Source organism: Chelonia mydas, chromosome 10 (genome assembly GCF_015237465.2).
Source record: "Chelonia mydas isolate rCheMyd1 chromosome 10, rCheMyd1.pri.v2, whole genome shotgun sequence".
NCBI lineage: Eukaryota > Metazoa > Chordata > Testudines > Cheloniidae > Chelonia > Chelonia mydas.
This window is the reverse complement of record NC_051250.2, coordinates 45,738,157-45,762,034: the sequence shown is the minus strand read 5'-3', so window position 1 is coordinate 45,762,034 and position 23,878 is coordinate 45,738,157. Positions and strand designations below refer to the sequence as shown.

Here is a 23,878-nt window from a genome sequence, read left to right as displayed (position 1 = left end):
GTGTGTACATACATTTGTGGGGGAAGTCTAGGACTGGGAGTGTGTTGGGGTCCCCCTGCAGTAGAACCAGGCTGGTGAGAGCCAAGGTGTGACTGGCAGGTTGCAGTTACACAAAAACATCTGGTGGTGACCTGCATGCTAGTGGCTGGTTACAGGGCAAGGGGTGACACAGCTTCCCACTGCTGTGGATAGCACCCCGGTATGTTACAAGCAGCCAACAGGTTATACTGGGCAGGGAGGTGGAGGGGTTACTGTCTGATATTCCTTCACAATGTGCACAGAGGAAACTGGTGAGTAGAGTTGTGTAAAATGGCACTATTGTGGCGCTAGTCTTCCTATGGATGTTCTAGCAGACTGAACTCTGACATCCCCTGCTTCTAGTGTCCAGTCCTTCAAAGGCAGTTCCCAGTTGACCGGGCACTTGTTGGAAAACTTTAGATTAGGGGTCTCAAAGTCCCGGCCCGCTGGCCATCTGCGGCCCGAGAACCTTCCCACTGCGGCCTGCGGAGGAGAGACGTGTGCAGACACGCTGCCCGATGTCTGCTGCGGGCACTGTGCCCCGCAGCTCCAATTGGCTGGGGGAGAGGGACAGAGATACCATCATTAGTTGCGGGGCAGAGTCAGCCATGGAGGCAGCATCATTAGTTGCCCGGCAGAGTCAGCCATGGGGGCAGCATCCCTTTTTTCCACAATGAATATAAACAAGTCAAACATAACGACCGAACACAACTCTCTGACGCACACCTTGCTGCAATCCTGAAGGTTTCAACTGCTCAGTCTCTGAGGCCAAACATCAACAAACTGACAGAACTGAAACATTGCCAGATGTCTGGCAAACACTAAACACTCTCTGGCAGGTGAAGAATTGTAGAACGTTGTATGACAGTTTTATTATTTCTAAGAAATTCGAAATAAAAAATACAAATATAAACATTTTCTTTTCTGAACACCATCTTCAGTGACATTATTGGCCCGCGGGGAGGATTTGAGGACTGGCACTGGCCGTAAGGTAAATTGAGTTTGAGACCCCTTCTTTAGATCTTGTTTCTATCTGGCTGAGGCTCATTCTCAGGCTTATCTCAATGGCTTTTCAAATGACCTGTATGCTAGTGTTAACGCTTCCATGTCTGGTTCTTCCCAGATGACCCCAGACTCCCTGGTTTACAGAACAAGCCTGAAGTATAACCCCACCCCTGCCAGCAACCCAGTGATCCTGAGAACCAATCCGGCTGTGATTCCCATTGAGTGTCACTATTCCCATTGAATGTCTGAGATGCTCAGATCCCTCCCTCCCATTCAGTCCCTGTTGTGGGATCTAGCTCAGTGACAGGTTTGCTCCTCTCCCAGGAAGGACAATGTGAGCAGTAAAGCCATCAAGCTGATGTGGGTTCCCTTCAGTTCCACCCTGTCTGCTGAGGAGAGGCTGGATTTCTCCCTGCACCTGATGAATGGTAGGTGGGAGGAGCCTTCAGGAGAGCCCAGCACTGCCTGCCTGTCTGTTCTGCTCACTGTGAACTTGCCTTGCAGATGACTGGAGTGCTGAGAGACCCTCCAATGGATTCCAGCTGGGGGAGGTCATGCATATCCAAGCTGATGTCAGCACTGGGAACCATGTGGCTCTTTGGCTCTTTGTGGACAGCTGTGTGGCCACCCTGAGCCCAGACAGGGACTCCTCTCCCCGCTACGCTGTCATTGACTTCAATGGGTAAGAGCTGGGAGCCCTTTCTAGTCTAAAACAAGACTGATCAGGGACTCTTACTGACCCTTGGTTCTTGTGTGTAGGTGCCTGGTGGATGGGAGATCAGATGACACCACCTCGGCCTTCATATCCCCCAGGCAGGACACATTGCAGTTCATGATGGATGTGTTCAGGTTTGCAGGAGATGGTGAGCTCCCAGATTTCTGCTCCAGTCAGATCTCCAGGCTAAGCAGGTGTTAGTGTCCCCTGGGATGGTCCTAACCCCTCTTCCCACTTCCCCTCAGATCTAGATCATCTGCTATCTGAAAGTCACTGCAGCTGAGCAAGCCCCAGATTCCTTGAACAAGGCTTATCCCTTCAACAAAGCAGGTGACGTGAGTAGCTGGAGTAGGACCCTATGGAGGTGATGGTTTGTGGGCAGGTGGGGTTTGTGGGATGGGCAGCCCGGAGAGGACAAGTCTTACTGTAAGTGACTCTGCCACTTCTCCTGGTCTAGCTGGTCTCCAGTGGAAGGCACCAGAGACATCTACAGCGTGGTGAGACTGGGAACTGTGGGTTGCTTGGAGCAGTGGTTCTCAGCCAGAGGTTTGGGACCCCCTGGGGGGCTGCAAGCAGGTTTCAGGGGTCCACCAAGCAGGGCTGGCATTAGATATGCTGGGGCCCAGGGCAGAAAGCCAAAGCCTGGTCACATGGGGCTGAAGCCCGGGGCCCTGAGCCCTGCCACCTGTGGCTGAAGCCTGAGCAACTTAGCTTCACGGGGTCCCCTGTGGTGTGGGGTCCCAGGCCATTGCCTGCTTGCTACCCCCTAATGCTGGCCCTGGCTTTTATATGCAGAAAACAGTTGTTGTGGCACAGGTAGGCCGTGGAGTTTTTATAGCATGCGGGGGACGGGACTCAGAAAGGAAAAGGTTGAGAAGCCCTGGCTTGGAGGACAGTCCAGGAGAGGCAGCCGTCTGGACAAAGGACCAGGGAGATGCTTCCAGAGAGATGTGGCCCCTGGGCATGGTAGGTTCTGTGATTCCCCACCCAACCTGTGTAGGGGGGCAAGGTATACACCTTTGACCTGAAGAACAGAGGCTGGCTTGGTCAAACTGACCCCCTATTTTAAGGGGTCCTCATCCCAACATGGGTGGGGGAGGGTGTATCTAATGAAATATTAATGTGCTCTTGGTAACACTCTTGTATCCCCACACAGGTGAGTCCTCAGTGAGGGTAGCAGAGGCTCATGTTGTGGTAGGACCCCTATTAATCCTAGATGCCTAGCAAGGGTCCAAGGATCTCCTAGAAGACCAACATGAAGCAATGCAGGCAGCATCACATGGTACCTAGTGACTGACCTGCATGCACCTTGGAGAGATTTCTGCATTGTGTTATGAATCTATTTCTCTGTTGGTGGAGGACTGGGAGCTTCCACCCACCTGGGAAAAATCCTGAAGTCTCATCCTGGGGCAGGGTGGGGGTAATTATTCATAACAGTGAGGGTTGAAGAGTGAAGTAGCAAAAATCTACACCCTATCCTGAAGGATGATCCCTCACTCTCACAGATCTTGGGAGACAGGCCAGTCCTTGCTTGGTCTGTAGGAAGGACTGTAAACCCCCCTGCCTGAAGCAAATACTCACCAGCAACCACACACCACACAAAAAAACACTAACCCAGGAACCTATCCTTGCAACAAAGCCCATTGCCAACTCTGTCCACATATCTATTCAAGGGACACCATCATAGGACCTAATCACATTAGCCACACCATCAGAGGCTCGTTCACCTGCACATCTACCAATGTGATATATGCCATCATGTGCCAGCAATGCCCCTCTGCCATGTACACTGGCCAAACTGGACAGTCTCTACGCAAAAGAATAAATGGACACAAATCAGACGTCAAGAATGATAACATTCAAAAACCAGTCGGAGAACACTTCAACCTCCCTGGGCACTCAATTACAGACCTAAAAGTCGCAATACTCCAACAAAAAAACTTCAGAAACAGGCTCCATTGAGAAGAGAATTGGAATTTATTTGCAAACTGGACACCATTAAATTAGGCTTGAATAAAGACTGGGAGTGGATGGGTCATTACACAAAGTAAAAACTATTTCCCCATGCTAATTTTTCCCCTACTGTTACTCACACCTTCTTGTCAACTGTTGGAAATGGGCCATCCTGATTATCACTACAAAAGTTTTTTTTCCTCCTGCTGATAATAGCCCACCTTAATTGATTAGTCTCGTTATAGTTGGTATGGCAACACCCATTTTTTCCATGTTCTCTGGGTATATATATCTTCCTACTGTATTTTCCACTGCATGCATCTGATGAAGTGGGTTTTAGCCCACGAAAACTTATGCCCAAATAAATTTGTTAGTCTCTAAGGTGCCACAAGTACTCCTCGTTCTTTTTGCTGAAACAGATTAACACGGCTACCACTCTGAAATGGGGGGTGGGTTCTCCACTGAATACCTGCCCCAGTCCATCACAACTAGGCTGTGAAGAGCCTTGGTGGCTAGGCTGATGCACCAAGCTGTGGTCTATGATCAACAGTTCTGTAGGCTGAATTATAAAGCAATTGCTGCCCATCATACTAGGCAGCACCACCCCAGGGCCCTCCAAAAGCCATGCTGCACAAACACAACTCCCACTGCTCCAGCTGCAGTGTCTGCTAACACATGAAGCAGAGTGAGCTCCCAGTTGTGGGATGTGCAAGTGACAGGGATGCGGCGGAAGTTCTCGGTTCCAGTTCTAACCCTGGCTTTCCTCTTCCAGCAGCCGTAGATCCTGCGCTGCTGGTGGGGTTGAGTGCGGCAGCTGCTACCCCAGCTTTGGCCTGTCTTACTCTGGGACCTTTTCTTGTAGGCACAAACTCCAGCCAGTCCCTGCCCGAGCTGTCAAGTGACACTGCCATCAGTGCAGAGTAAATGAAGAGCACTGAGCAGACTGAGGCAACTGCTGCCTGCCTGAGGGGGATGTTCCCGCTAGTGAATGGGCGAGGAAGGAGGTGACCCCTTTTGCTGTATCCCAGACTCTCCCACGAGAAGCTCCTCCCTGGGGTGGGCTGGAGCGGGGGTGACCCCTGTATTGCCTGGAATGCTGCTGTGAATGCTGTTAATGAGCAAGGGGGCCAGGAGGTCAGACCCCTGGGCACTTTGGAAAACACCTTTATTCCCCTTCAGGAGCCTCCCTGGGAGAGGCAGGGTATGCGGCAGGGAGCTGCATTTCAGAGTGGGGCTTTGTTTCCCAGGAGCCCCATGTTGCTACTCTTGGGGGGTGTATGTGTGGAAATCCTTGTGTGGTGCTGCCAGGGAACTAGCTGCCGCAGGATGAAGGTGAGGTCAACAGCACCCCATGTGTTCCTGTTCCGCCCTGGAGCTGTGGACTGAGCCCTCCTGCTGTCTGTTCCTTGTCGCAGGGGGGAAGGTAGGAGTCCCCCAAACCCGCTGGCCTTCATGGATTTGCGATCTGAAGGGGTCAGCTTAAACCTACCTCTAGCTCTCCATTGAAATTACCCTGAGAGCCTCCTGCTAGGAGACACTCCAGCGCCTCTCCCCACCTAGTGTGCTCACGAATACCATGGAGACCACAGACCCCGCTCAGCTGGGATAACTGTCCAGCTCTGTTCCTGCCCTATTGCCCATCACAGCCCCACCACTCAGGGGGTTGGAGGCTCAGGGGGTGGGAGCAGGGACTCCACAGGTCCCGGGCTCAGTCCCCTCCCCAAGCTCCTGGTCCTGGCTGAATGGATTTGGAAGAGGAGTTAGTGGGGAGGGTCCTTCCTTTCCCACCCTGATTCCAGTAACCGACATCCCATGGTAAGCCATTTCTAGGAGCCAGGCACGAGTTAATGCTCTCAGGCTAGCATGGCAAGGTCTTGTGCATGGCTCTGCTGCTTGGGGGGCATGGCTGAGCCCAGCTGCTCAGAACAGCTGGTGCGTGGATGGTGTCATCTCTGCTCAAAAGGCCAACTCCAGCCTCCCCCGGTGAAAGTTTGGGCTGGATTTTGGTGCAGCTGGGTGTCCTTTGTCCTACAAAAGGAAACCTGGTGGGTCTGTGCCCAGCAGCCTTTGGCTAATTACAATAGTGAACAGGTGCTGCCAAACTTTCAAGAGCTCAGAACCCAGGGGGTGCCAGGGCTGTAAGAATGGCCTGGGGGGCATGGCACAGAGTGGGGACTCGGGCACCAGGACTGTAAGAATGGCCCTGGGGGGCAGGACACGGGGTGGGGACTCGGGTGCCAGGGCTGTAAGAATGGCCCTGGGGGTGGGGCACGGGGTGGGGACTCGGGCGGCTGGGTTCAACTCCCCTCTTGGCCCCAGGTTTCCTGTGGGACCTCGGGCAATTCATTTCCCTGAGCCTGGGCCTCCATTCCCCACCCCCCATGATGGGGATAGCATGTGGAAGGGTGTGGGGAGGGTAGTACCCATTAGTGACTGTGAGGCACTGGGTTCCTGTGGTGACAAAGGTCAGATAAGCAAGGCTGGACTTTCAGTACAGCTCAGCATCCACCTGCTCTGCTCCTAACCCAGTGAGCTGAGCTCTTCTCAGCCACGCCCGGAGTGGAGCTGGGGAGTTCTCCGGGGAAGGGTGGTCCATGGAATGGTTTTTCTGCTGCCTCTTGTTCCCTGCCCAGCTCACTCCCTCGGGACAGCCCTGTCAGACACTGGTTCCAGAGCAGAGGTGCCCTTCCTCCAAGGGGCTCTGCTGTCGGGAGTGGGGGGTCCCGTCCAGTCCCTGACCTTCACAAATCACTTAGGCCCAGATCCTCAAAGATATTTAGACTCCCAACTTCCATTGAATTTAAATCAAGGGAAGGCAGTAGCTTTCAGGATCTGGGCTTTAGTCTCTCTGCCTCGGTTCCTCTTCTGTGCTATGTACTTCCCTCCCTCTGAGCGGGGGCGCTGGAAGAGTTTGTCTAGTGGGGGTGCTGAGAGTTATTGAACTAAACTGTAAACCCTGTATATGATGGGAACCACTTCAAGCCAGCGTGGGGCCGACCCCCAGCACCAGCATCTACAGCTCTGAGGAATGTTGTGAGGACAAATACATTAAGAGCATGAGATGCTCACATCCTGTGCAGCCGGGGGCCGCACTGTAGCTAGCAGGGTTAACAGGCCAGTGGACATCCAGTTGCTCATTCAGTCTGTTTCCCTTTCAGAGTAGCCGAAGGGGCAGGGGCAACCCACGGTGTTTGCTCCGCAGCTGGGACTAGAACGCCTCAGACCCAGATCTGAAGGCCTCTGCCGCCCCCTGCTGGCAGCAGAGAAGAGCTGCCAGGGGCTGAGGCTCAGTCTGTGCAATAAGTCAGCAGGCTCCACGGCTGAAGTGTCACTCAATCTGCGGTCAGCTGACTCGGCTCAGCGAGCTGCTGACAGGCTGCGGCGCGGGGAAGTCTGTGGTCAGCTGACTGCGCTCCGAGATCAGCTGATGGCCTCCAGCCCTGGCGTGGGTGAGGGGTCCCGTGCCCGGCGTTGCAGAAACAGCAGGAAACCATGGTGAGCGCAGGCGCTGTGCATGGCTGGCTGGGGGGTGTTAGGCCTTTGCTGGGATTTGGGGGCCGGGGGCGATGCAGAGCTGAGTTCCTGGGGCAGCAGGGACTCTGGGTACTACAACGGGAGCCACGCCTGAGGGCTCCCCGTTACTAGCCCAGTGTCACGAGCTTCCTAACATGTGCATCAGGGAAGGGGGAGAGGGGATTTGGGGTTAAACATTGTGAAGGGTCTGGCTTAAAAACTGCTCCCTCCCTCCAGTGACCTGAGATCATTGGGGTCCCAGGAAGGAGTTGGAGCAAATAGAAAGAGCTGCCCCTTTGCACAGTGGGTAATTGGCCTGGGGAACCCACAGTGGCAGCCGGTGAATGGAATGACACCCCTTTGAGTTCGAATACCTCTCCTAGTTAAATGTGCTCGGGATAAATGAATCTCCTGCTTCAGGGTGCAGGCCAGTAGCCTGCAGGGGTAAGGAAGGAAACGCTGCCTTCCCTGTCTCACTCCCACCGCCCAGAGAACTGCCCTGCAGGATGGGGCAAGTGACAACTCCTTGTAATGCATCTTTCCTCTGAAGCAGCCAGCACTGGCCAGGGCTGGGGGCAGGATGCCGGGTCTGATGGGCTGTTGCTGGAGCAGCACCTGTGTTTCTAAAGCAGGGAGTACTAAAGGCTTCAGCACTGGATGCGCAGGGGAATGAGTGGGAGGGGAAAGGATCATTTCAGAGCCACGTTAATGTTAAACGCTGGGGGGATCAGCCATCCTGCTCCCCTCGACCTAGCCGTTTGCTCCCTGCTCTGAGAGACTTATGCCTGGTTCTGTAGCCTGTGGACCTGTATACGTGAGCTGCCAGGGACTTGTCCCCTTGCACTCACTGCCTAACTGCAGCGGGTATAAAGCAGCTGCTCCAGGATGTGGGCTCATGGTCTGTACCAGTGTTTGCTGGGTTAAACTGCTGAAGCTGCGGCCTAACTGGCAGCTGTTAGGAACGGAAGAGGTTTAGGAACAGGAAGGGGCCATCTGCCCTGTCCCACCTTCACCCCACCCCTTCATCAGACTGATCCCTCTGGGCATACCACAGCCCCCTCCAACTTTTTCCTTCTCTGGGGATGAGTCTGTCTCCTTCAAACTCTGGGCCCAGTTCAGCCCTGGGCCCTTTGAATTCAGGGCAGTTGCATCCCCTTGTGCCAGGGCTGAGCTTGGCCAGCTGAGTCTGGTTGTTCTCCCCAGGAGCTTGCTCCAAAGGCTGACGGCCTCCGTGCACGGAGCCGCTGCGCCTGAGTTCACGGGGCCTTATACAGTGGGGACCCAGGGCCTGAGGAGGAGAGTTATTTGTACAGCTCCGGATCGACCCAGCTGTTGTCCGACTCTGCAGCAGGCTCAGCCAGAGCAGAGACCGGAGATGAGGGCAGCCAAGTACCCAGAGAGGAGAGAAATCTGGGGGGGTGGCTCTTCTGGTGCAATGGAGACAGGGCAGCAATAACCGTGGGAAATGAGGGTTCCCCTGCTCTGGCAAGAAGAGCAGGGCTGCCCTGCAAAGGACTCTCTGCCGCTTACATCCCCTGGCCCAAAGGCCGCCTGGGTCCTAACTGCCCCCGATCTTCTCCTTCCAGAGGTTCCGGTTCTGTGGAGACTTGGACTGTCCCGACTGGGTCCTGGCCGAAATCAGCACCTTGGCCAAAATAGTTAAGTGGAAGCTTTCTCTTTCTCTGTTTTCTTCTGGATCTTACCCAGTGCCCAGCAGCCTGGGATCTGAGCACTTTTTGCTCTTAAACCCCCGCAGAGACAGTATCGGGTGCTGTGAAACCAGACAGTCAGCATGGAGCCTTGACTGTCAAGAGGGGTATCTACGGCCTGGGGGAGCAATGGGAATATCTGAGTGATGCATCCCGATCTGAGCTCTGGGGCTCGGGGTGTCTGATGAAGGGGGAGAGCTCAGGTCCCTGAGCGACCGGCGTGAACTCTGCACCTGTCCCTGGTTGAGAGGGCATCTCTAAGAGAGCGGGGAGAGGCTCGGGAAGTACGTAGATCAGGCTTTGATCGAGGGCTCGAGCAATACACTCAGTGCAGCACAAGAGCTGGCTGGGGCTTTAGCTTGACCGTTGCATCCAACTCTCAGGGAGTCTCTTTGTGGAATCCAAACCATGGTGTGCCCCAAAGTGGCAAGAAGCAAGTGGTTTAAAAACAACCCAAACCAGTGGCTGTTTGGCTGGGGCAGGGCAAGGCTGAAATGGGTCCCGCTGATGTAGCGGAAAGCGTGTATTTTGAGGGGAGCTCAGACTCCTGCCAGACAATGCCCGCCGGGCCCAGCATTGTGGTGGGGTTTTATTTTCTTGCTCTCTCCTTTCCAGTCCTCGGTGAAGCTGAAGCTCATCTGTGGCCAGGTGCTCAAGGACCTGCAGGGCGAGGGGATTGATGTAAGTGAAGGGCGTTCTTCTCCCATGTTCAGCCCAGCTGAGCTGGGATCTTGCGATTGCAGAGACTCAAGTCTCCCCTCCCACTGGCTGGGTGGCTTGGGCCATGTCAAGCTGGCCAGCCTCAGGGCAGGCAGTGCGGTGGAGTGGGTGGGGTATCAGAGTGGGAGTCAGGACACCTGGGTTCTATTTCCAGCTCTGCCACTGATCTTGGGCAGGGTACCTAAAGCCTGTGTCCCTATCTGTAAAAGAAGGCCAGTGATAGTCCCTCATCGGGGAGATCTGCTGGTGGAAAGGGCCGTATGGCTGCTAAATACTTACTAGTAAATAATAGTGTCTGTTGCTCTAAGGGTCCTGTGTGGTCTGTTTCACCTCATCCACCCATTGGCCCTGCCATTGCTAGGAGAATGGCCGGTGGTTGACAAAATGGATTCCCTTGCAGTCTCCCAGCAAGGGGGTTTGGCCGCTTGGGGACATGGGCCTGAGCCATTTGTAACGCCCATCGCATACAGCAGCTGACCCACTGTTTGGATTGTGGAGGTTCCCTGCAGGACATGCCTGGAGCACTAGCAGCCAGTGGGAATGGCCCATCCTATACCCGTTCATTGTGAAAGCAGCTTGGTCTAGTGGGAGCCAGGAACCCAGGAGTCCTAGTCCCAGATCAGCCATGTGCCATGTGGCCTTGGGCAAGTTACTTAGGCTAAATCCAACAGCTTCTAGTAATTTGGGTCCCTCCTTGAGACACCTTGGCCCCATTACTCAGAAGTGCTGAGCCCCCACTGCTCCTATTGACTCCAAGTGCACCCAAAACCAGAGGCCCCTTGTGTTGGCCTTAGCCTGGCTCTGCTTGCCCCATGGAGGATCTGCTCAGCGAGGGCTCAGTGATCATTCTGCACTGTGCTGTGTGCGCCAGGAGCAGGGTCCCCTGGGGCTGATGGACCTGGGTGTTGCTTTTCTCTTGCAGTATGAAAAGATCCTGAAGCTAACATCGGATGCCAAATTTGGTGAGTGTCGTTCCTTTTCAGAGCAGTTGGGTGCCCGTAGCCTGGGCTCCTCTAGTGCTGTCCATGAGGCCGTCACGGTGGATTTGGCTCTTTGCCTCACCCGCCTTCCAGGGAGCTTTGCTGGCTTCATTACTAGAACTGACATTCCTCTGTCAGTGCTTATGGCAGGAAGGCTGCGGAAAACCGGTGGCTTTGGGATGCTAGGCCAGGCTTTGGCTGACTCTTACCTCCCCCCAGGCCCATTCCACACCCCAGTGCCCTGGCCTGAGAACATTTTACCTGCAGTGTTTATGGGCGCCAGGCTCGGCTTTGTTAGCCACATTGTCTGAAAAGCGTCGCTGGCTGGGGTCTCGAGTGGAGAGGCACGTCCTGAAGCAGTGAAGCCTGAAGAGTTAATGCTCAGCCATTGGAAACCAACTGCACCCTCTGCTTGTGAGCAAGCACAGGAGCCCTGCTAATCTCCCAGGGTCCTTGCCCCTGTTGTGTTTGGGGGAGATGCTGCTAATCGGCAGCCTGACGAGTTTCCCCTTCTCACTCCAAACGCTGCCCTGGCTTTATATTTTTGGGTGGTTCTGGGCCCTTGCGTTGGGGGATAACACCATTTCCTGAGTGTGTGGAAGAGCCCTGGGCCTGATGGTTGTGGTGATCACAGTAGCAATCAAAACTTCCCAGGCACTGCCCGAACAGCCCCCGTCCCTGCCCTGCAGAACTTGCTGTCTTAGTGTGGCAATGCAGAGGGGAGGGGATGGGTCCCAGGAACTCAGCCTGGTCGGCGCAACAAAGAGAAGGTTAAGGGGTGACGTGATGGGAACCTGTAAGTACCTACATGGGGAACAAACAGCTGATAATTGGCTCTTCAGTCCAGCAGACAAACGTCTAACATGAGCCAATGGCTGGAAGTTGAAGCTAGACCAATTCAGACCGGAAATAAGGTGTTTTTAACAGGGTCCTTAATCGTTGGAACAACTGCCCAAGTGCTCTCCATCACTGGCGATTTCTAAATCCAGATCTGCTCTGGTTCAAACAGGCATTAATTCAGGGACGCCCAATGGGCTGTGTTACACAGGTCAGACTGGACGATCGAGGCCAGATGGGACCATGATGTAAGCTGTGAAATGTCTGGTTTGGTTTTTATGAATGAGCTGACCCCAGCTGAGTTGCCGTGCTGTGGCTTGGCCCTGTCTGACTGCCACTGGCCCGATTATGGTGCAGTGTTAACCTTAGGCTTTGGCTGTACGAATGGTTAGTGTCAGCAAACCAGGGTGTAAATCGGCCACGTGCTAGGTGACCGGGTGGACCCTGCTCCACACTCCGAGTTCCGCAGTGCGCCTGGGATCCGCCCTTCTTGGAAACAGGAGTAGGTGAAAGTGCCCTAGGGAGCTGTTAGTCTGCAGCAGCCTGGTCCACGGACAGTGCGCAGCTGGCTAGGGCAGGGGAGCTTTACACCCCTGCTTGCCATGAGCTAAATGTTCGCTTAGACAGGCCCTTACTCCTCTGGCCCTTGGCCATTATTAGTATTTGGATCCCTAGCATCAGTTGATTCTAGTTAGACTTAACCTCTGCCTGTCCCAGGCTTGTTTAAATCCTAACCTGTTTTGAGCCCTGCTGGTTGCATTGCCTCCCCCCTCCCTCCCACACATATATCAGTCCCCTGCCCATCATGGCTTCTCACCCAGGTTGGTGACAATGAGCCCAGCTCTTTATGCCTGTTTCCCTGCTGCCCCTCGTGGCCCAGTGCGAGGCGGCGTCTGTCCGTGCACCCTCTCTAGTCTCTTGCAGACGATGAACTGCAAAGGGCAGGCCACGTCAAGGGCTGTCGGATCCTACGTCAATGGACACGGACCCTTGCAAGGGTCTATCAAAGCTGCCTCCCTGCGGGGAAGAGCCCTGCTGCCATGCAGAGGCCCAAAGATTTCTCCTCCTCTCTCCAGAGTCTGGGGATGTGAAGGCCACTATTGCCGTGCTCAGCTTCATCCTCTCCAGCGCGGCCAAACACAGCGTAGACAGCGAATCTCTGTCCAGCGAGCTGCAACAGCTGGGGCTGCCCAAAGGTAGGGGAAGTGCCAGGGGATGGGTCCCTCAGAGTGGGCTGCAGTGCACTGAGGAGCCCTGGGGTCAGTAGCAGCAGCCTGTCTGGTGTGATGTCAGCCAGAGGAGGAGCCCGGTCTGTGCACCCCATGCACCAGGCTGTAACTCTGGATAATTGTGTCCTTCCACCCTTGCTCCAGCACTCTCCCATCAGCGAGAAGTTAGAACTCGCTGTGTCAACCAGCAGGAAGGACTTTGGAGCAGTACCTGGGCCATCTTCTGACTGAAATGCCCTAGGGTACCACTGTCCCCCCGGTATCCCATGTACACCCCAGCATCAGCATCCTGCTAGAGTCCCCCTGCTAAACAGGCCAACTCAGCTGTTTGCAGCCAGGGTCCCTTCTGAGCCCGTTGGAACCGGAGTCGTGTTGTGCAGGGACCGATCTGATGCTCTTTGGTGGGTGATTTCTTGGTCTCCGTGTTTTGTAGAACATGCCACGGGATTGTGCCGGTCCTATGAGGAGAAACAGAGCCCCCTACAGGACAGCCTGAGGGCACGCAGCCTGAGATGTAAGTGTTCCCCCTCTGGCCGTGCAAACCTGACACTGCTCCAGGCCGCGGATGGGAGATGGTCCTTCAGCAGGGGTACAGGCCCTGCTGGTACCCACTGCCCCCACTCCTCCAGCTGTTCTCCTGTGTCCATGGATGGAAGTTCAATAGGACTTTCCCCAGCCATTCTCCTCTGGGACTTCCTGGGGAGAACCTGCTCCTGAGGGCTGCGGGACAGGGTCAGTTTGCTGAGGGTGCCTGGCTTTTCAGCAGCAACCGAGGGGGTGACCAGGAGCTGGGACCAGAACACTGTTGTCCGACCCTGTTGAGCTGGGACCTTGTCAGCCCAGTAGATTAGGATCTGCCCAGGTTAGTTCACCTCCTGGATAATCCAAGTGCAGCAGGGAGTGGTGCAGGTGATGCACTAGGCGGTGCTCTGCCCTCTATGTTATCTTTCTCTGCCACAAAGAGAGACAGAGCTGAGGCAGTGCTAACCACTTGGACTCATGGGAATCTTTGCAATGAGGGTTGTGGCTGGGATAACACAGCTATCTCGGAGCGCTCAACTCCACTGACCGAAACTCCCTTGTTATTTCAACTGGAGAAATTTCCTTCCTGTAATGTCTTACATTGTCGCTGTGGGCTGGTAAGACAGTTGCTGTGTTGCGCACGCACCAGAGGTGGCTGCATTTCAGGGGTGGGAGAAGCCGCTTAATGCTCTTGAAAAATGCTTCCTAAATCCATATCGCCGGCTCGTGCATAGAGAGAGTGTTTTACACTGACAGTGCAAACCTGAGACTGGCTCTGCCTCTGTCCTCAGTGAACCGTCTGGACTCTGTGTCCTGGAGGGTGGATCACACACTCAGCTCCAGCGAGCTCCAGCAGGTCAACGAGCCCCTTGTGCACCTGAAGTTCACCGTGCGAGACTGGGACCGAGGCGGGACGGAGGCCTTTGCCATGACCATGTCGGCAGAGAAGTTCCGTGTCTTACTGGCAGGTGAGTAGACAGCAGACGGGCAGCTTGGAATCGCTCGCCTCGTCCCTGCCCTGCCAGCTGGTGCTTCCTTTCCTGTGTCCCCTCTGCTCCCCCTACTGGCTGGAGCAGAGATCGGCTGTCTCCTGTCGTGTCATTTCTCTGTTCCTGCTCACAGCGGAGAGGTTATTCTCTGCCCTGCTGTGACCAGTGAATTGGGAACTGGCTGCAGCGCCCCCTGTTGAGATCCAGGTCACTCTGCCCCCATTGGCTGTTTGCATCTCCTCTTCCACTTTCAGAGCTGAGACAGGCCCACGCCATGATGAAAACTCTCAGCTGAGGAGGGCAGCGAGCGTGGAAGGAGCCAGCTGATTGTGCAGCGGCCCGTCGGAGAGTCTGGTGGGTGCGGTTCCTCCGCTGGGGAAGCCCCTCGCTGCACACAGCCGCAGACACTGCCTGGGCAGAGGTTGGACTGGGCTCTCTCCTCCCTTCTCAGACCACTGCAGCTGAAACTGACGACTGCTCTTCCCACTATTCCTGGCTGCTATCTCCCCCGCCCACCTCTCTTGCTCTGGAGTCTCCTGCCTGCCCCTCCTCCATCCTGCCCATAAACCCGTGTGCTTCCAGAACCCCCACCCTAGGATCCATCCCCAGAGCAATGGTGGATGGAGGGGTTGGTGGCTTCTGCATCTGCTAACGAGATCTCCAGCTCGAGACCATCTTCAGCTCGGAGTTCCCATAACAAAGGTGTCCAAACCCTTGGGCCATGCCACTGTGTTACACACACACTTCTGGAGAATACCCAGGCCTGCCGGCCGGAGGCTAGTTTAACACTGAAAGACCCTGAAATCCTCTGCCCAGCCCTTTGTTGGTGGCTCTGTTCCTGAACAGCTGCAGGGAGCTGATCCTCCCTTTTGCTTCTGCCTGAATTGTCTCCTGTGGCTACTCCAGGGCAGGTGAGCGGGCTCCCATGTCTCCTCTGGAGACGTAGCGCGCTGCAGCCCACCAAACGCTGCAGCTCGGCCAGCTCCACATCACCTGTTGACTGAACTCCTGCAGCAATCCAGGATGCCTGTGGCTGGGGCAACTCTCCCAGTCGTACATAAGAGGTTGGGAAGTTTCACCAGCTGAAGCAGATGGAGCGTTCTCTAGTCCCTTCTTGCTCCCCTGCATCCCTCCCCTCAAAAGCACTTTGCCGCTGTTCTTTCCACTTCCTCTAAAGGAGCCTCTTGCCTGTTGGGGGATAAATGCAGCTTTTCTATCTTTCCTTCCACCCCGCACACCTACCACCTTTTCCAGGGCAGCTCAGTGCATGGAATAAAGGATCAGCAGGAACGTGCATCTGCGAATCTCTCCATGTGTTTACGGTTGGCCTTGGCACGTGAAGCCAGTTATTTGTAATGTTTCCTGTTTTGCCAGCGGGATCCAGTAAAGCCACGTGGTTAACAAAGGCAGCGCCCCACAGGAGCGTTTTTGATTTGCACTGCTGCCTCCCTCGTTACCCCTGTGCCCTCATTTCTGAAACCCTCATGAGATGGGGAACAGAGACTTGTCTTTAAATAACTGGAGTAAATCTTTCGTATTTGAATGGGAGGGACTGATGCCACAGGCAAAATTAATCACACCGGCAGGTGCCCACCCCCTGCAGCTCTGTCAATGTCTCTCCATCCCACATATACCCTCCCCACTCCTTCAGTCCTGACCTTTGTAGAAACCAGAGCCAGCGTAGGCAAAGTCCATAAACTATTCGCTCACCCCAGCCTTGTCTTGTAGCAACCCTGGCTAGTCCAGCCGTTGCCCCAGGCACAGCTCTGGTAACACAGCCATCAAGGGACCAGTTGGGTTTTGGTAACTTCATTTAAATTGTGTTCCGTTTACATTGGCCCCTGCCACTGGTGCCCTATTGTGCTAACCCCCTTTCCTGGCTACAGCTCAGGGCTCTGATTTACAGGAACGTCACAGCTTGGGGATGATGCAGTTGCTGCTTTAGTGCAAAGCCCGTGTAGCCCTGAGGCGGTGAAGTGGGTAACCATTTTAACTGCAGCCTTTGAACTACATTTGGTAAATTGCTGCTGAACAGCAACGGACCAGGGCAGCCCTGTATTGTTAAGAATAAGGCCGTGTTCCATTAATTGAAAGGCAGTACAGTTAAAATGGTACCCGAAATTGTTTCGTTTCTAAGGCCAAATGTGGTATCCCTTTATAACATTTTCTTCTTGGAGGGAGGGGAGAAAGCCATTTTGGTATTTTTAATCCCCATTTTCTTGTCTTGACTTACACTTCTGCCTCTTCCATCGTCTCTTGGTGGTTGGTTTGTCCATCACAGGCAGCATGGTCTGGGGAGGTAAACCAGAGTGGCAGGAGTTTTGGATTCTATTCCTGGCTCTGACACTGATTCTGTATTCTCAAGCAAATAGCTCTGCCTGTCTGTGCATCAGTTTCCCCATCTGCAATTGTGGGAAACCAGCACTGCCAACCCCAAGTGTTCACATATCATGAATCAGTCCCCCAAAACCATGAGATTGGCTCAAAAATAATACATCTTGGGGTTTTATTTTTTTCTGCTTTTTGAGCCTTAAGGGTTCCTGTTTTCGCTTATTGTTTCAGCAACCATGAGGGTTAGAAATGTACTTTGTCAGGTGTTTTGTTTTGTTTTATTTAAATGAAAGCTGTGAATCACATGATTCCAGGAGCTGGGGCTTTAAGAGTGTATCATGAGAGCCGGCAACACTGAGTGTGAGGTGGTATGGCCTCCCTCCGACCCAGAAGGGGAGGAACCACCCTCTGTGTCCAGAGCCAGACCCATCTCATCCCTCTCATCGGAAGTGGATAGGCAGGACAGGAAGTATATAAGGTGAAGCATCCAGCTCAGTTGGGGCTGAGACAGCAAGGGAGACAGATGCATACTGCTCTCTCCAGTCTGCTGGCTTCGCTGCCAAGCCAAGAAACACCCTGTTCCTGGAGGAACCTGTGTCAGCAAAGGAGCTATCGGGACTGATGCTGGCCACCTGCCTCAGGGGAGACGGAGGACAGCCACTGATCCAGGTACACCCCGATGGGAAGGTAGGAAGTGGCCTAGGGGCAGCCAACTCCAGTCTGGCTGTAGTGCTGCCCGAAACACGGTTAGCGGGTTGCAGTGGGATTCCCCGCTGCCCCAGGGACTGAACACTCCGCCACTGTTAGGGCCCTGGGCTGGGACCCGGTGGAGTCAGATGGACCCAGGTCCCCCTACCCACTGCCACCCCACCTCTGGGGTGTCAACCTCCTCACTGGTGGCCAGGTGGCCATTGTTAGCCTACCCTCCGCCAAAGCTAGGACACTTGACTATTCACTGCCCTGCCTTAGGGCTGGAGTTTTGGACCGTTTGGTGCCATGCCCTGTTTGAGGCCTGGACCCCTAAACCTTTGTTGCTATTCCCGGGCCGGAGCTCATAGACTCCCTGTTTGCTCTGCCCGGGCCTGAGGGCCGGTGCCTATAGACTGGCTGGGGTTTTGCCCATTAAGGTGGTTGGGACACTAACGCCTGCGCTCCTAATTCCCCTGAGACTAGGCAGTGATCCCAGTGACGTAGTAAGGGGGGGTGGCCTGCCTCCGATCCAGAAGGGGAGGGATGACCGCAACCCCACTACAGAGACTAATGCTTACTCCCCTTGGAAAAGTGCTTTGAGCTGTTTGGCTGAAAGATGCTACAGAAATGGAATATAAACTAACCCATCTCGGCCTGCCTGTTCATCTCAGTAGGATTAGCCCAGTGTGTCGAACAGCAGGCCGGGTCCCTGTTTTAGCAAAGGAGAGGGGTTGCTGTCAGACAAACTCAGTGATGCTGTCAGACAAACTCAGTGATGAGGGATAGTTTAAAACCAGCCCAGTTTCTGAACATCCAACATCCGCATTATTTTACACTACGTAAAAGAGGGAGGGCATGGGTGTGGCAAGGTCTTTTCTGTTTTGGTTGTATGGGGGACTCTAACTATGGTACACCTCCTTGGCTTCACCACCTCCTGGGACGGACCTCGGAACCTTCAGCACCCCTGTTTCACGCCATGAGCTGCCCACAGCGAATCCACCCGAATACGACACCTGGGGAAGCCTTACACAGACCCCGAAGGCGAGCCAGGTACCCCCGACTTCCTCAGTCAGCAGTGAGTCTCAGCCAGTGTTGTAAAACAGAAGGGTTTATTAGGTGTCTGGACCACAGCGTAGTAAAGTTCTTTGTTAGTACAGGAAGTTACAGCCAAGTCTGGGTGAATCCGGACTCCAGAGGCCCTCTCCCCTCTGACTTACCCTGACCCAGTCCTGAAAACATGTGTCCAGCAGCCCACGCCCCACACGTCCACTCCCCCTCAGTCTCTTGTTCCCACTTTGTCATATTCATTACATGATCCAAACATGAGAAAGTTTGATCGTCTGGTTGTGTATTAGTTGCAGTGACTGGCTGTGGTTGGTTTGGAAGCCTTGAGTCATCTTTGTGTTCTGCATCTGCCAGCTGTAGAGTTTGCTGTGTTGATTGATTGTTTTCAAAACAAACTCTACAGCTGGCAGATGCAGAACACAAAGATGACTCAAGGCTTCCAAACCAACCACAGCCAGTCGTTGCAATGAGTGTGAGAAAGTGGGATTTTTTTTTTTTTTTTTTTTTTACAATAGCTGGAGTTGTCCGTCTTGTTCTGACACAAACATGGTCACCAGGTTCTATATCTGGCAGTTCTCTAAATGGTTATGTCTGTTGTAAAAGTGCAAGGTCTTTTAGCCGTTTTATCTGTTTTGGTTACTTTCTCCATGTCTGGCCACTTTGGAGACTAGAAAATAACGTAAGTCAGCTCATTAGTTCTGAGTTGTCTTCCCATCAGAAATTGTACTGGACTAGACCCATTAGGTGTTGATCAGGAGCTCAGAAGAGCAAGGAATGGATCTTCCTGCTGTAGGATTTTCTCAGCTGTCTGTACAGCTCTCTCAGCCTCTCCATTCGCTTGTGGGTAATGTGGGTTGCTAGTAATACGGTCAAAATCATATTTCATTTGGAATGACTTAAATTCTGCTGCAGGGAATTGTGGTCTGTTGTCTGTCATTAGTTGTTCTGGAAGTGAGCAAAAGTGCATTTCAGTTTCTCGATTACACTGCAACATGGTATGTCCTTCATGGGTGAGGTTTAGGATTTCTCCTCTCATTTCATTTGGAATTACAACACAATCGCCTTGAGTCATGTGTCCATTTGACTCGCTTAATTGTCCATGTACTGCAAAGCAGTCTCTTCTCACTTCCGTAGTGTTCTTTAGATATTTGGGCCAGCTGGCCCTTATGTAACTTAGAACTTCTTGAAGTTGCATGTCTGTCAGGGTTGCCTGTTGTAGCTGGTGTTGTCTCTTTTCTGACACTGGTCTGTATGCATTTACATCAGTGGTTCTCAGCCAGGGGTATGCATACCCCTAAGGGTGCGCAGAGGTCTTCCGGGGGTCCATCAACTCATCTAGATAATTGCCTAGTTTTACAACAGGATACAGAAAAAGCACCAGCGAAGTCAGTACAAACTAAAAATTCATCCAGACAATGACTTTTTTATACTGCTCTATCTACTGTACACTGAAATGTAAGGACAATATTTATATTAGAATTATATGGTAAAAATGAGAAAGGAAGCAATTTGTCAGCAGTAGTGTGCTGTGTCACTTTTTTTTGTATTTTTATGTCTGATTTTGTAACCAAGTAGTTTTTAAATGACGTGAAACTTGGGGTGCACAAGACAAATCAGACTCCTGAAAGGGGAACAGTAGTCTGGAGAGGTTGAGAGCCATTGATCTACAGTATCCATATATATCTTTACATCATCTTTAAGCTCATGTGCAGCTGAGTGTGATTGGGCTCTATGGCAGAGTGCCTGCTACCACCAGATTTCCCCCCCAGAAACATATTTAGTAGTGGGGTTAAATTACATTAACTTTCTCAATAGACCAGGGGCTGCACTGTGGGGGGGGGGGGAGCTTGCGGGGCTATAGTCACCCCAACATTTGCCTTAGGCCCCCCTCCCCCATAGTCACCTCTCTCAGTTGCTGGCGGTGGCACTGCCTTCGGAGCGGAGCACCCAGCCAGCAGCCGCCGCTCTCCAGCCACCCAGCTCTGAAGGCAGCGCAGAGCGAGCTGTGGCTGCCGGCCAGGTTCCCCTCAGCAGACACACTCGCATCTCCCTCCCCAGATTCGCTCGCTCTCATTTTCCACCAGCCACTCGCGGCTGTCTGCAAACAGGCATCATCAGTGCCAGAGCTCTCCTGCCACCATAATTAAACCACCCCTAACGAGCAGTGGTAGCATCTCCCACTGACATAGTGCTGTCCACACCAGTGCTTTTATCCGTTAGGGATGTGGGGTTTTTTCCACACCCCTGGCTGACAAAAGTTTTACCAACAAAAGTGCCAGTATAAACATAGCCTTATTCATGATTTCAGCTTATGTTTATAACTTCACCTGTAACGCTGCTACGCGCATTTTGTTATATTATTGATCAGCAAATTATGAGTTTTTTTTCCAATGATGCCTCACAAGGCGTACCTTCTACAGACATTATTACAGTAGTGTGTAGGCTGTGAACACATGGGTATATTCTGTCCCAATTACCCTCCTTTAATCTACAGGAGCTAAAATTCAGAGGGATCTTGATAAATTGGAGAATTGGACAACAAAGAGAGCCAATATCTCACTCCTGAGGATAAGCAAGGAAACTCAGGAATTAGCTGGATGGCCCCGCAACAGTGCATCTTGTGAAGGAATGATGCCATGAGCACCATCTGGTTCCCGAGCTGGGAGGCAATAGCCGTTTGCTTCCCAAGAGTGGGGAAACCATGAGCTGCTTCCTTGTTTTGGACCCAAGGGAGAGAAGCCCAGAGCTCATAGATTTAAGGCCAGAAGGGACCATTTTGATCATCTAGTCTGACCTCCTGTATAGCACGGGCCAGAGAAATTCCTGAAATAATTCCTAGATCAATCTTTTTGAAAAACATCCCATCTTGAGTTAAAAATTGTCAGTGATGGAGAATCCACCATGACCCTTGGTAAGTTGTTCCAATGGTTAATGACTCTCACTGTTAAAATGTACACTGTATTTCCGTCTGAATTTGTCTAGCTTCAGCTTCCAGCCATTGGCTCATGTTTGACCTTTGTCTGCTGAATTGAAGAGCTGATTATTAAATATTTGTTCCCCATGTAGGTACTTATGGACTTTGATCAACTCACCCCTTAACCGTCTCTTTGTTAAGCTAAATAGATAGACTCAAAGAGGTCAATCACTAGAAGGCAGGTTTTCCAATCATTTAATCATTCTTGTGGCTCATCTCTGAACCCCTCTCCATTTTATCCACCTCCTCCTGGAATTGTGGGCACCAGACCTGGACACAGGATCCCAGCACAAGTAGCACCAGTACCAAAGACAGAGGCAAAATAATCTACTACTTGACATTCCCCTGTTTATGCACGCTAAGATCCCATTGGCTCTTTTGGCAATATCATCACACTAAGAGCTCATGTTCAGCTGATTATCCACCATGACCCCAAATCTTTTTCAGGGTCTCTGCTTCCCAGGATAAAGTCCCCATCCTGTACGTATGGCCTGTATTCTTTGTCCCTAGGTGTGTCCATTTATATTTATCCATCAGGTTCCTGAGCTGGGAAAGTGTGACCCTATGCACCCCTTTATTCACACCCTACACACTAGTGTAATGATAACTGTATAAAATACGCCTTTTGAGCTATCATTTGAAAACTATTAATGTACTGGTGAATAATATCATTGTAAAATATATGTAACAACATTTAGACACAACAGATCTTGCATCTTGGAGGGGATTAGACTACATGACCCTTGTAGTCCCTTCTAACCCTATGGTTCTATATGTGAAGTTATAAATTCTCTCAGTGTGATGTAACTGGAACATATCTAAAGCCAGATAGCCTAGCCTAGGTAAAGGGAATAAACAGGTTTATCCTAGACAAAAGAATGTGGGTTTACCCTAATGTATATTTTAGCAGTAAACAAAGACATCAAGCTAAACCAGTGGGGCTATTCTGAGTCTGAAGCCAAGAGCCAGAGAATTAATATGGCTCCTGCACCCCAGAGAGACACAGGAGACTGAATCCCCAGGAGACCTTCCTGCCTTTTAGGACAAAGACAATTCCTTTGGGGATATAAGGGACAGAGAGAGATCTGTCTTTAGCCTCCTCCTGAGGAGACAAAGGAACCAGGCACTTTGTGCTCCGTGTATGGGGTCCTGGCCAGAGGGTCTGATCAGCCATGCTAGACAAAGACCGATGGTGAGAAAATTACCTAGAGCAAAATCTGTCGCTTGTTAAGTTAGGTCTTAGTCATCAGAAAGTGTATTTTTACTTGTCTTTGATTGTAACCCGTTCTACCTTCAGTCCCTCCTGCATGGTATCATTTAACCTATGTCCTTTTGTTAATAAACATGCTCTATTTTGACTGTAATCCAACTCCGTGCTGTGTTTGAATTGAAATGATTGTTCACTCCAGTTAAAGGAGACCAGGGAGGGGCTGTTGTGTTCTAGGCAGGCTGCTGGGTCAGAGCACTGAACAAGGGAGGCACAGCACATGGACAGTCAGGGAACTACATGCTTGTCTGCTGGCTGTTGGTGTCCGGGCTGTGAGCCACAGTGGCAGAGCATTTACGGCACTCGGGGTTACAGAGGAGGGGGTGACACAAGCTCACACTGGTCTGGGTTGAATCCCAGTGTGTTACAGAGGGGAAGCTGGGATCTCTTTCCTGGTTCTGTATCAGGCTCCAGGAGACGCCAGGAGCAGCTTTGTTATTCTAGGCCTGAGAGAGGAGTCATCCTGAATTTCTCTCCTGTCAAGAGAAGCACTGAGTTTGTTCCTCCACCAATAAAGTTAATGGAAGAGCTGCCAGTGAGCTCAGAGTTGCAAGGCTGGCTCATTTGCTCTCTTCCTCTTCTTTGCCTAAGAGCTCTCTTCCTCGCCTCTCTCCCCCTGACAAGGGGGGAGCCCTGAGCAGTCTTCCTGTTTCCAACTGGAGTGGGGGAAAGCCCCACATTCCTGCCTGCCCCAGAACTTCCTCACAGGGGACCAGGAGGCAAACAGACAGTCACTGTTTATAAAGTACGTTCAGCCCCTTTCCTGAGCTCATTTCCTGGGCCCTACCCCCCGATAAAAACGATAATCAACTGGTTGAGAATAAAAATAAGTGCCGGGCTAATCCCCAAAACAAGCATAGCAAACCCCGGAAATTCAGAGCCAAGGTTGCACTTAGAAGAAACCCAAGCATGTGACAGTGTGGAAACACATAGCTAAGGCTCCCAGACATCCATAATTCTGCCCTGTAGTGACTCCATGCTGTAACAACTCCGTTATGAGTGGTGCAGAACAGAATTTGTGGTCCCAGATTAGATTAAATTTGAATAGCTCCACCCCCTGGAAATTGAGTCATCTTCCTAGGGCTCTGACATTGGCGTTGTTAGCCAGGGGCTCAATGGTGACCAGGGCCCACACAATGGGCTGGGGGCAGGTGCCTTCCCCCCACCCCCGCAGCACTCACACAGTGCGGCCAACCACAAAAGCTCAGTTGTCATCAGTCAGGTCCAACAATCCTAGAACTAGCCCCCAAACAGTGAGATTTTTCTACCAGGTTATAACATGGCTTGGTCTGCTTTAGATTACTGACCTCCCCCTGTGCCCCCTCCCCAACCTAGTGCATGTGGGGCAGCTGCAGTGCACC

General features: G+C 52.5%; 2 protein-coding genes across 5 annotated transcripts; both read left to right on the top strand.

The window, feature by feature from the left end:
- The first annotated feature begins 962 nt into the window (after positions 1-962).
- LOC114020842 (zona pellucida sperm-binding protein 3-like) lies at positions 963-2,253 on the top strand. The gene is made up of 5 exons (XM_043524227.1): positions 963-1,254; positions 1,342-1,451; positions 1,528-1,705; positions 1,783-1,886; positions 1,984-2,253. The coding sequence occupies exons 1-5, from the start codon at positions 1,124-1,126 to the stop codon at positions 2,019-2,021; spliced, it is 561 nt and encodes a 186-aa protein (XP_043380162.1). The 5' UTR covers positions 963-1,123; the 3' UTR covers positions 2,022-2,253.
- Positions 2,254-6,959: 4,706 nt separating this feature from the next.
- On the top strand, positions 6,960-22,614 carry LOC102935399 (COMM domain-containing protein 4). 4 transcript variants are annotated; one of them, XM_037910676.2, is made up of 8 exons: positions 6,960-7,186; positions 8,791-8,862; positions 9,529-9,594; positions 10,556-10,595; positions 12,527-12,646; positions 13,113-13,193; positions 13,993-14,169; positions 14,445-22,614. In XM_037910676.2, exons 1-8 carry the CDS (start codon positions 7,184-7,186, stop codon positions 14,483-14,485), a joined length of 600 nt encoding a protein of 199 aa, XP_037766604.1. In that variant the 5' UTR covers positions 6,960-7,183; the 3' UTR covers positions 14,486-22,614. The 4 variants fall into 4 exon arrangements, with proteins under 4 accessions (XP_037766604.1, XP_037766608.1, XP_037766606.1 ...); XM_037910678.2 differs by lacking the exon at positions 6,960-7,186 and adding an exon at positions 11,662-11,837 and having other exon boundaries at positions 8,827-8,862; XM_037910679.2 differs by lacking the exon at positions 6,960-7,186 and adding an exon at positions 11,623-11,837 and having other exon boundaries at positions 8,827-8,862.
- The last annotated feature ends 1,264 nt before the right edge of the window (positions 22,615-23,878 follow it).